Here is a 13112-nt window from a genome sequence, read left to right as displayed (position 1 = left end):
AGAATAGAAGGGCAAATTCCAGAAATAGATTCAAAATATTTAGGAATTTACCAGCTGTACGTAAAATCAGGTGATATGGATGGATGATTTAATAATTGTTGTTGGATTAGGGAGTCAACTACCAAAAAAAATTAATAGGAGTTGTAACGCCCTTCTTCATCAGAATAAATTCTAAATGGCTAAAAGATTTACATGTTAAAATATATACAACACACACACAATCTATACAAGTACTAAAGTATATTGAAAAGATTTCTTTATAATCCTAAATTATTCATGACCTTTATAACTATGACTAAAAACTCAGAAACTGTAACAAAAAAGACACATAAATTCAACTAAATGAAGCAGAAAATTTCTACATGGTGAAAAAAAATGCCTTAGAAACAAAAAGATAGCCAGGTGTAGTGGTACATGCCTATAATTCCAGCGCTCTGGGAGGTTGAGACAAAAGGATCGTGAATTGAAACCCGGCTTGGGCAATTTAGCAATTTAGTGATACTGTCTCAAAATAAATAGCTCAGTACAAAAGCCCTGGGTTCAATTTCTAATACTGAAAAAAAAAAAAAAAAAGCTGGATGGGAGCGTGTATGTGCACACGCATATGTGTTTCAAAAGTTTGGGCGTGGTGGGGTATATCTGTAATCTCAGCACTTGGGAGTCTAAGACAAGAGGATCACCACAAGTTGTCTGTCTCAAAAAAACAACAAAACAGAATTCATGCTTGAAATAGAAAAGATTTCTAAAAAAAAAAAACAAAGTGGAGAAAAGTATCTGCAATTGCCATCAATAGCCTTAAGAATATTTGTCTAATATATAGAGGACTGCTAGAAATTCATAAACAATAATAGCCCTATAATGGGCAAAAATACATACGTAGATAATTCAAAGAAAATAAATGAGCAGAGTTTGTCTGTCCTTTAAACATTTGATATGCTCAACTTCATTCATAATAAGAGAAACAGATTAAAACCACAATAACATATTGCTTTTCATCTGTTGGAAAGGCAAATTCCAAAAGTGTGATTACACTCCCTGTAGGGACTCTATGGCTATGGGGAAATAAGCATATATATGCCTGTTTTCTTTGTGTGTGTGTGTTGGGGGGGTCCCTCAGCACTGAACCCACAGCCTTTGCATTGAGCTGCATCCCCAGCCCTTTTTACTTTTTATTTTGCAACAGGGTCTTACTAAACCATAGTCTCCCAGAGAGCTAGGATTAGAGATACACTACCACATCTAGGCTGCATGTGCTACTATGTTGGAAATGAAAAGTGGTACAATATCTATTTTTTTCTTTTTTTCCCCTTAATTAAATGGTGCAACTTCAAAAAAATGGTGCAACTTCTATGGAGGGCAGTGTAGCAATATCAAAATTACAAATGCGTATATCCTTTGATCTAACAATTTCACTTCCAGGAATTTACTTTATATCCATGCTTGTACACACATGAAATAACATGTATATCAGGTACTCACGGCAGCATCATTTACAAGAGCAGATTATGAGGAAACAACTATGAACGTTAATTATTAGAGAACCAATGAAATAAATTATAAATTATACTGTATGCATATGTGTCATGGGATACTATGCAGCTAAAAAGAATGAAAATGCAAATGTTGTCTATATGTGTATTTACTTACATATTCACAAGTAATTCTAGAATAAGAAACTAGGCTATATACCCAAAGGCTAGAAAATGAATAATTAGAGAACAGGATGAGAGCAGTGTGTGTGTGTGTGTGTGTGTGTGTGTGTGTGTGTGTGTACTGCTGTTTTGTCCAGGCTGACCTCAAAGTTATAATTCTCTTGCTTCAGCCTCCTGAGTAGCTAGGACTACAGGCATGCACCACCAGCATGGATGAGAACATTTTTTGCTAAGACATTTGAATTGTAAATAACTTTCTAAAAACCTAAATTTTTTCAGAAATTCTTCTTAAATATTTTGAGAAATATATTTATCTTAGGTGTTAGGAAAGTGGGTATATCATAAAAGACATCTACCTGCTCTTGAAAAGAGTTTATAGTTAATCTGTTGGAACAGAGCACTTAAATGAGGCCTGTATGAAAATTATCAAGAAGAATATAGTAGCCATGAAATAGATTATAAATAAAAACATACATGCTGAGTAAATGTTAAGGAAAGAAGAACTTGGAGTAATTTACTGGGAAGGGAAGGTAGAGATGCCAGCATAAAAAGGGGTAAAAAAAGACATAACATGGTTGATTGTATCAAAGTGGGGCTAACAGAAAGTTCAATACAGATTATGATTGGCAAAACTTTCTGGCTAGAGGGGCCGGGGATATAGCTCAATGGTATAAATACCTGCCTGGCAAGCACAAGGTGCTGAATTCAATTCCTACAAAACTCATTTTGTAGGAACAAAAAACAAAACTCATTTTTCTGGCTGGGATGGGAATGACTATATATTACAGCTATGTCCAGAGGCCATTGTGGATTCTGGAATTTTCCTAATAAAAGATAGAAGTAGGAACTTCATTTTTATTCCTGACACTCTGTCAGTCTTATTTTAAATATGCAGCATGATACTTAATATAGGTGGGAAAAATAGCAAGATTAAAATCAAGTGGAAATTTTGTACTGAGTAAAAAATGGCAAGATGAAAAAATAATTTTGTGTTTCATAGCTATTTTAAGGAAATTAATCTTTTTGACTTATTTTAATTTAATTGTTTTGAATTTTAGAGAAAAACTAATTTTTTCCCTTTTGTTCAATTTTGTAGAGTTTGAAAATTTTGCGAAACATGAAGAAAAGTAAGTTTCTTTGTGCTTATTTTAAAATACATATATATCACTTTTGCATAATTTTTTTCTTTTATAGCCAGCTAGCCAGCCTGTGAAAATAATAATTATTCCTAAATGGAGCCTCCATAGGGTATATGGATGGGAACACTTATGCTTACGCCTTGCACTTTGCTAGGCTTCATAGTACTAGGATCGGTCTGGGAGTACAGGAAAGAAAGTTTCTCTGTTTACAGACAGAAAATAATTAGTACAATGTTTGGTTATTTTCTACCCATTTTAAGACGCTGTCATACAAGTATGCTATTTAAATTTCCCAGCACTCTAACTTCAAAAGTATTTTCTTTCAAAATAATCATAGCAAAACATATTGTGAAACAAATGTGTTGATTTAATAAAATAAGCAAAGCATTGACACATTTCCATTTTCAAGCATTATTAGCAGTACAAGTCTGTTGCTTACTATTTTGCTATATTGTTATGAAAATAAAACTCATAGACTCTAGAAACTTTGGGGAACTAGCTTAGAAATACCTATTTACAAATGCAGAGTGTATAAAGCATACGCCTCTTCCAAATTTGACCATTTCGTTACCTGTAAAGAACTAAATAGTTAATTTATACTGTACTGGTGCTAAATGGAGGGACTGAGAAAGCGGAGTCTAAATAAGGAGGTAGACAGCAGTGCTACTTCATTCTTGTGGGTTTGTACTCTTCCCTTATCCATAAACTACACATTTGTTGATAGTTTGCTACCACTGTTGTTAAACTTGACCTCTGAGATGAATTGATTTCTCACTGATGATGGTTAAACTACAATCTTTTCCTGAAAGAGTCAAATGAAAGTTTAAACAACTCCAAGGGAAATTATGGTGGGAAACAGATGAAATTAAATACCTTTTAAAAGCAAAAAAATGAATGACTTAAGTGAGTCAGCCAAAGATTGATTTGATCAGTTTAGCTTATAAAACACTCAGAATATCAAACAGGAAACATAAACTTCAAGTAGATTTATATTAGCTCAATTTCTGGATATGAAGGGGCTCTGAGTCAGGGTCTTAATTCTAAGTAAGAGCTAGGTCATTCCCTGGATCTAGGCTGGGTTGCATTTCCATTTTTCAGCTATCCTAGTTCAGTGTTCTTTTGTTCTTTGTTGTTGTTGATCTTTTATTATTAAGGAAAAAACAATAGTTCCCCATATTAAGCCTGAAGTGTTAGACTTATGCACCGTATGTGACCTCTGCTACTTGCTGATGGTTCATGAATCCCAGATTCTGTTATGTCCTGCCTGTAGTCTGGATCTCTCACTGGTCTGTAGTTAAAAGCTTCTAATGAAATTATCATTTTCATCTGTTATTTTAAGCTAGCATCCAAGCATAGTATCATGCATCCATTTGTTTATTCAATGAATATCTGTAGAGTATCTACTTTGTACCAAGCATTTTATAAAGTACTCAGTATATCATGGTAAACAGAATAGATATCAGATTATCAGGTTTTAGGCTTTTGTGAAATTTAAGTCTAGTGAGGGATCCAGCCATTTAAAAAGTAAATTTAGGCGAGGCATGGTGGTGCATGCCTATAATCCCAGCACTTGAGAGGTTGAGGCAAGAGGATTGCCACAAGGTGAAGGCCAGCGATAGTATGAGTTCAAGGCTAGCCTTAAACTACATAGGTGACCCTTCTCAAAAAACAAAAAAAGAAACAAAACAAAATCAAAACACAAAAGTAAATTTAGTCATTAAACAATACATACATAATACCACACTCTGATAAATGCTATGAAGGAGAATGAAAAAGCCACTATGAGAAAGGTTAACAAAGGTAGTCCTCTTTATAATGGTGGCACAGTAGACCTCTTCCAAGGAAGTGAGACAAAAGGGAACAGCCAGCCAGGCAATAAATGAGGAGATCAGTCCAGATTAAAGAAATAGCACATACAAAATCTTCGAGGTGTAAAGTTTTGTTATGTTGTGGTAATTAAAGTAAATCACAGCTTCAGAATAATAAGTAAGAAGAGATATAAGAAAGCTGAGTCTGGAAAGATGGGGAAGAAATAGGCTCTGTTGGGTCTTAATTAGCCTAAGTGGGATGGGAAACCCTGAAAAAATTTTAAACAGAGATGTTACATGCTCTGTTTTATAAAAAGATCATTCTGGCTGCTATATGGAGAATGGAGTACAGGTTACAAAAGTAGATGCTGTAAATTGGGATGTTCCATGTGAACTTAGGTGGGAAACATTACTGAGAACCTTTCAATTGCAAGTGACATAAAACCCACTTAAACTAAACAATGTAGGAAAGAGGAGTTTATTGATTTGTAACACAGAGTTTAAATGATATAATCAGGACTTAATCTCTTATTCCATACCTCTTATTTGTGTCATTCTGCATTAGCTTACTCATAGGCAAACTCTTCCCACATGGTTTCAGTCTTATACTGGAAAAAAAGCACTGTTTTTTGGTTGATCAAACAATAGTCATGAGGAATAGTGATAACTGGTGATTGTCTTGGCTTGACTCATTTGCCCATCCTGAACCAATTCTTAGCAATGTATTCAATGTTCTGATTAGGTAGAATAGTGTCATAGCTAAATTTAACAATTGTTACCATGTGGAAAGTGACTTATCAGGAGTAAGATCATATCTACCTAGCTGGTATGCCATACCAATGGACAAGTGTTGAAACAATGAAAATAATCCATAATTATTGGTCATTTCATTGATCTAACAGTAGAATTAGTTCCACCAGAAGTGTGGAAATTGAAAATTAAGAAGAGATAGAAAGTGAAAGAATGGGCAGGATCAAGAAAACTACCAACAACAAATGCTGGAGAGGCTGTGGGGAAAAGGGACCTCTCCTGCACTGTTGGTAGGAGTGTAGACTGGTGCAGTCATTGTGGAGGTCAGTCTGGAGATTTCTCAAAAAGCTGGGATTGGAAGTCCCATTTGTCCCACCTATTCCACTTCTAAGCATATTCCCAGAAAAACTGAAAACATCATACCACAGTGATATATGTGAACCCATGTTTATAACAACACAACTTGTAATAGCCAGATCTTGGAAACAACCTAAAGGTCCATCAACTGAGGAATGGATTAAAAATCTGTGGTATTTTTATACAATGGAGTACCACTCAGCTATAAAGAATGATCACATTGAGATATTTATAAATAAATGGACACAATTGAAACCATACTCATAAGCGAAATAAATCAAACTCACATGTATAAATACCATATAGTCTCCCTAGTATAAGAAATGGTAAGAGTACATAAGAGTTTATAGTAATCATGATTCCCCATTACATTGCTCTGAAGCCTTATAATGTCTGCATTCATTAGTTGGAATGGTTTTATCCTAGTTTGTTTGATTTTATTATCTGTGATAGTATAAACAGCTATTTTAAAGAAAAGAAGACATTAGAATAGCCAGAGCTGATTTAGTATCATCTTACTATGAAGTCCTACTATGCTTTTGTTTTTCTGTTGCCTTTGGTTCTATCCTGTTATATCTTATTGGGTATTATTATGTGTGGTAATATAAACAAATTTTCTATGGAAAATGAGGTAACACAGTAGCCATTGTTCTCTCTGCTATTTGGTTCTGAAAGCCCTGTAATGCTTTCATTATCTTGAATGGTTTTATACTGTTTTGTTATGCTTGATACTATCATATATGAAGCTATTCAACTATTTCAAAGAAAGAGACATGGTAGTTAATGTTAATTATGGGTTATCTTATGGCAAAATGCTGTGTTACTTGCATTGTTCTGATCTGATCTGCTTTGTTATGTCCTCTTTTGTCTTAATCTTTTTAAAATTGAAAAAATTTAAAAAAGAGATAGGAAAATTCAAGTTCTAGGGCTGGGGGTTTAGGGCTGGGGGTTTAGTTCAGTGGCATAAGCGCCTGTCTTGCAAGCAGGCAGTCGTGAGTTCGATCCCTGGTACCAATAAAAACGAAAAAGACCAAAAAAAAAAAAAAAAAAAAAAAGAAAGAAAGAAAATTCAAGTTCTATCATTGGGAGAAAAGAGAATACATATACGAAAAAGATGTTTAACCCAGGGCTTGGCAAGGCAAGTGTGGACTGTTGTACCCTAGTGTTTCTTTACCTGTGGTGTAGTACCACTGTAGATAGAATCTTGCTATGTTGCTCTGTCTGGCCTCAAATTCTTAGGCTCAAAGAATTCTCCTGCCTCAGTCTTCCTAGTTCCTGGGACTATAAATCAACTTGGGAAGAATGAGCACCTTAAAAAGAGATAGTCTTCTAAAATTCTATTACAGTGATTCAAGAGGAAATAGCACTCATAGGTCACTCTAAGGCATTCACCAGAAGTGCTAGGAGGTATACCTATCATCCAGATAAATACATACATACATACATACAAGTGGAAACTCACATGGAGATATACCCACAATCCAAGATACATCACAGAGGCATAGTCACCAGAAAAGACCTCTCCCTGCATGACTGCTGTATCCAGCTCAGCTCTTGAAATTTTCAGACGGACAGTGGACAATGAAGAAATAAAGACAAGAGTTAGAAAACAGAAAGCTGCAGTCAGGCGGAGCCCTCTCTCTGAGTGGGAGAAAAAGGACTGCTCAAGGACTGCAGTGTGTTTATTTATACACGAGGCAGGTTGAAAGGATCAATGATATTCCAAATCCAAATCAAAATATACCTAGACTTATGATAATCAAAATTTCAGGAATACTATACAAGAAAAGAATATTAAAAGCTGTTAGGAAAAGAAAAAGATGATCTATAAAGGAAAGCCCATCAAGACAGTGAAAGCAATACAGGGCTTCAAATTAAGTTAATAGGAAATCAAAAATAGTAACCATAGTATACCCTGCTATCTTTGAAATAGCTGTCCATGCCATCAAATCTAGTACAAGCAGACAGACTAGAACAGAATATAACCAAACTAAACAGAGTGATGAAAACAGTATGGGTTTCAAATTATGATACAAGATTAACAATGTTCTCTGCCTTCCCTTTTTAGACAATTCCTCCCCTTTCACTTTCACAGGGTGCACTGTACATTTTGTATCCCACAAACTCCTTTAGTTTTTAGATTAGGGAGTCAACCCACTATTTACCTAAGTGATTCTGAACCTTTTTTCCCCTGAGTATCATCTCAAGTTGTATCCATTTACCTACAAGAGCCTCAAGGTTTTCCTTCCTTATAGCTGAGTAGTTCCCCATTGTATAAAAGTGTTATGTCTTTCCAACCAATCTGCAGCTGATAGGCAAGCTACCCCCACTTTTTCTGGTTCCCTGTCACATAGAACATTATTTTTTCATCTTTGACTTTCAGTCCATAAACCCTCTTTCAAGTTAAATATATTTCTTATATAGAGCATCTTGATGGACGCTATCTCCTGATCCACTCTGCCTGTGTTTCTTTTTATTAGTGTATCTAGGCCAACCATGTTAGCAATTATGGCCAACCTTCTCTGCCTCATCTCTGCCATGCTATTTTTCTTCTATTGGTTTTCAACTTTTTCCTTTTATTCCACTGTCTTCCCTGTTCAGTAAGTGTCCTCTGTTGTTGTTCTTGAAACCATAGTCTTTTTTTTCTCTCTCTCTAAAATTTCCTTCAGTATTTTTTGTAGGGTTGGATTGGTGCTCACAAACTCCCCCAGTTCTTCTTTGTCATGGAAGCATCTTGTTTCTCCATTAATTTTGAGAGATAGTTTTTCAGGATACATCAATCTGGGTTGGAGGTTATTTTCTTTCAGGGCTTGGAATACTTCACTCCAAGCTTTTCTTGATTTGATGGTTTGTATTGAGAAGTATGTTGTGATTTTGATTAGTTTTCCTTTATAGGTGATCTGTTTCTTTTCTCTGACTGCTTTTAATATTATGTTCTTATGTTGACTTTCTGGGATCTTGATTATTATGTCTGGATGTAGCTCTGTTTTGGTTGTAGCTGGCTGGAGTTTTATATGCCTCATATATCTAAATCTCATTTCATTTTCCTATGCTTGGGAAGTTTTCTTTAATTATTTCTGTGAATAGCCTTTGTATTTCATTCGTGTTTCCCCCTGCTTCTTCACTCACATTGTAAGTTATAGATTCTCTTAACTTCTAGCCTTTGTATTGTTATTTCCTGTTTCCTTGTTATTTTTAAGAGATCTTTCCTCTCATGATCACACATTGCAAACCTGTCTTCAAGTTTTGACAGTCTATCTCTAGTTTCTTTCAAGCAGTTTTGCCAGCTTTCAATAGAGTCTTTAATTTCCTGGTAATCTCTTTCAATCTATTTCATGTATTCTGAAATTTTTTTTATATTCTTCATTGAAGGTTTCCCTCCTTTTTCTATGCTCCTTTATTGTTTCATCTTTTTCCTCTTAGGAGGTGCTTAGCATTTCCTTTATCATTTTTCTTATATCTTCCTTCTTGTATTAATATTTCTGCTTTAAGTTCTTTTATAGATTCATAGAGTTGTTTCTTTATTTCAGTTGCTATTGCTTCAAAAACTGCAGGTATGCAACTCCCACTATCTTCTGTGTTTACCTCTCCTGCACCAGTAGTGCTTGGATTGGAGGCCGGAGACTGCCTTTTGTTTCTTCCTCTTGTCATGTTCCTGGTTTCTTCCAGACAAGTGGGTAGTGGGTCCCTGGCACTTCCTGTATGGGTTATAATTACTCTAATGTGTGTTGGCTAGAGATTGCTGCTTTCCCCAATCTGGTGACTCCTATCTCTTTTCGACTTAAAGGTTTGTGTTGAGAAGTCTTGCCATGATAGCAGGGTATACTATGGTTACTATTTTTGATTTCCTATTAACTTAATTTGAAGCCCTGTATTGCTTTCACTGTCTTGTTTTGACTGATTTTTGAGTCTTTTGTTTGATCACTGTCTTGTTTTGACTGATTTTATTAGAATCTGCTTTGATAGTATCAAGTCTGAGGGTATAGGCAACTACTTTGAGAATAATAAGATTCACTATGATAGGGGCTGGGGATTTAGCTGAGCGGCATAAGCACCTGCCTTGCAAGCAGGCAGTCATGAGTTCGATCCCTGGTACTGAAAAAAAAAAAAAGATTCACTATGATACTCATTCTGGTTTGACTATTACCTCTTTTGAAGTCCTACGATGTCTTCAATGTTTTGTTTTTATTGGCTTTGTTCTGTATTGTTATGTTCAATTTTATTATGCCTGATGATATGAGCAATCTATTGAAAGATAACAAAAGACATTATGGTAACCATTGTTGGTTACCTTGTATTTTGGTTTTAAGTCATGTAGTAAGTCCATCCTTTTGTTTTGACTGACCTCATTTTGTTTTTTCTCATTTGGTTTTATTCTCTTCAAAATAAATTTAAAAATAAAAAATAGGTATTAAAAAAAAGAAGAGCGGGGCTGGGGATTTAGCTCAGCGGCATAAGCGCCTGTGTTGCAAGCAGGCAGTCGTGAGTTCGATCCCTGGTACCGATAAAAACAAAAAAGACAAAAAGACAAAAAAAAAAAAAAAAAAAAAAAAAAAGAAGAGCTAGGAGTGAAGTATTTCTGAAAGAAAACAACTTCTAACCCAGATTGATGTACCCTGGAAAACTATCTTTCAAATTAATAGAGAAATAAGATACTTCCATTACAAAACACAACTGAAGAAATTTATGACCACCAAACCAACCCCTCCAAACAGTATAGATGGAGATAAAATTGACTACAATTGAGGTTTGAAGAAAAAAACCATTAGAGAGGACAAACAAACAGAGGGGAAAAAAAGGGAACAGCAGGAAAATAACATGACAAAGGCAAGCCAATATATATCAGCTATAATGATCAATGTAAATGGTCTTAATTCACCAGTCAAATGAAATAGACTGGCAGAATAGATTAAAAAACAAGATCTAACAGTATGCTATACGTAAGAAACATGTTTAACTCAATAAGAAGTTCATAGACTGAAAGTCAAAAATAGAAAACACTATTCCATATGACAGGAAAAAAACAAGAGTAAGTATTCTGTTTATAGTCAATGTGAATTTCAAGAATGATCAAAATAGAGAAGGTTGCTACATATTTGTTAAGGGAAAAATTCAAGAGAAAGAGATAACAATCACAAATATGTATGCACCTAGTAAAGGAGCACACACCTATATAAGATAATTATCAATAGACACAAAAAATCAAATAAGCAATCACACATTTGTACTTGGAGACCTTAATAACCCATGGTCATAATACACAGGTAAACTAGACCAAAATTCGTAAAGAAATATCAGAATTGAGCCAAACCAGTGAACAAATGGATTTAATAGATGTTTTCAGAGTATTCTACCCAACATCATCCGAATATACATTTTTCTCAGCTGCACATGGGACATTCTCTAAAATAGACTATATAGTATCCCCAGAACATGCTTAAGTAAATGAAAAGGAATTGAAATTATCTCATGCATATTATCTAATCATACTGTAGTGAAATTGGAAATTAATGGCAAAAGAAACCACAAAACCTCCATTAACAGATGGAAATTAGATAACACCCTCCTAAACAACCAATGGGTACCAAATGAAATCAAGGAAGAAGTTAAACAATATCTGCAACTCAACGAGAATGCAGATACAACTTACTGGAACTTATGGGATGCAACGAAAGCAGTCCTAAGTGGGAAATGTATAGCGGTAAATTCTCACATCAGGAAAACAGAATGAGCACAAATATACAGTGTAACGTTATACCTCAAGCTTCTAGAAAAAGAAGAGCAAGACAAACCCAAAGCCCATACAAGGAAGGAAATTATAAAGGTCTGAGAAGAAATGAATGCAATGGAGACCAAGAAAATAATACAAAGAATGAATGAATCGAATAGTTGGTTCTTTGAAAGAATAAATAAAATTGATAAACCCTTAGCAAACCTTATCAGAAAAGACTCAGACCCATGCATTGAGGAACAAAAAGATGAAATCACTATAGAGCCTGTGAAAATTCAGAAGATAATACCTACCTTGAAAACCTCTACTGTCATAGGATGGAAAACACAGAAAAAATGGACAGATTCCTAGATGCATATCAATTACCAAAGCTGAACAAAGAAGATATAAAAATTCCTTTTCTTTCTTTCTTTCTTTCTTTCTTTCTTTCTTTCTTTCTTTCTTTCTTTCTAAATTCTAAATAACCCAATTTGAGTTAATGAGATTAAAAATGTAACTAAAAACATACCAACAAAGAAAAGCCCAGATCCTGATAGATTCATTGCTGAATCCTACAAGAAATTAGAGAAGATTTAATGTCAATATTCCTTAAACTCTTGAATGAAATTAAAAGGGAAGCATTCCTCCCTAATGCATTCCTGGAGTCAAATGTTACCCTGATACCAAAACCAGAAAAAGACCTAACCAAAAAAGAGAACTACAGGCCAATCAATGAACAGATGCAAAAATCCTTAGTAAGCAAACAGAATGCAGCAAATCATCAAGAAGATTATACCCCATGACTGAGATTCATCTCAGGAATGCAGAGATGCTTTAACATATGCAAATCAATAAATGTAATTCATCATATCAACAGAGCCAAAGAAAAAAAATGCACATGATCATCTCAATAAATGAAGAAAAAGCTTCTGATAAAGTCTGGCACTTATTTATGATAAAAATCCTGATTTATGATAAATCCTCATTTATGATAAAAATCCCTGTAAAGGGCCTTTACCTCAATCTAATAAAAGCCATCTATGATAAACCAACAACCAACATCATACTAAATAGATAAAAATTGAAAGCTGCCACTCTAAAATCAGGATCAAAATACAGATGTCCACTATCACTGCTCCTATTCAATATAGTTCTGGAAACTTTAGCCAGAGCAATTAGACAAGAGAGAAAAATAAAAGGAATAAGGCTAGGAAAGGAAGAAGTTAAACTATTATTATTTGTGGATGACATGATACTCTACACAGAAAAGCCCAAAAACTCTGCCAAAAGCCTCGTAGAATTAATAACCAAATTCATTCATGTGGCTGAACACACAGTAAGCACTCAAAAAATGATAACATTCCTTTACACAAACAAGAAACTAACTGAAAGAGAAATTAGGGAAACCATACCCTTCATAATAGCCTCCAAAACTTAAATACTTGGGAATCCATCTAACTAAAGGTCTAAAGGATTTATACACTGAAAATTACAATACTTTGAAAAAGGAGATTTACAAAAATGTAAAGATATCCATTATTCATGGATAGGAAGAACCAACATAGTGAAAATGGCCAAACTGGCAAAATTGTTAAACAGATTTAATGTAATCTCAATCAAAATACCATTAACATATTTCACAGAACTGGAAAAAATATTCCTAAAATTCATCTGGAACCAGAAGAGACCTAGAATA

At 34.5% G+C, this 13112-nt stretch overlaps 1 protein-coding gene across 1 annotated transcript in view; it reads left to right on the top strand.

Moving 5' to 3' along the window:
• Positions 1–13112, top strand: part of Ptpn22 (protein tyrosine phosphatase non-receptor type 22) — a 62261-nt gene that overhangs the window by 38881 nt on the left and 10268 nt on the right. Inside the window, exon 19 of the mRNA XM_063226125.1 lies at positions 2749–2779. Coding sequence (XP_063082195.1) covers positions 2749–2779 — 31 coding nt within the window. The remainder of the gene's footprint in view (positions 1–2748; positions 2780–13112) is intronic.

This window comes from Cavia porcellus, unplaced genomic scaffold (genome assembly GCF_034190915.1).
Source record: "Cavia porcellus strain 051 isolate PalLab524CR breed Dunkin Hartley unplaced genomic scaffold, mCavPor4.1 scaffold_1, whole genome shotgun sequence".
NCBI lineage: Eukaryota > Metazoa > Chordata > Mammalia > Rodentia > Caviidae > Cavia > Cavia porcellus.
Note: the sequence above shows the minus strand (reverse complement) of the source record. Positions and strands in the feature narration are given on the sequence as shown.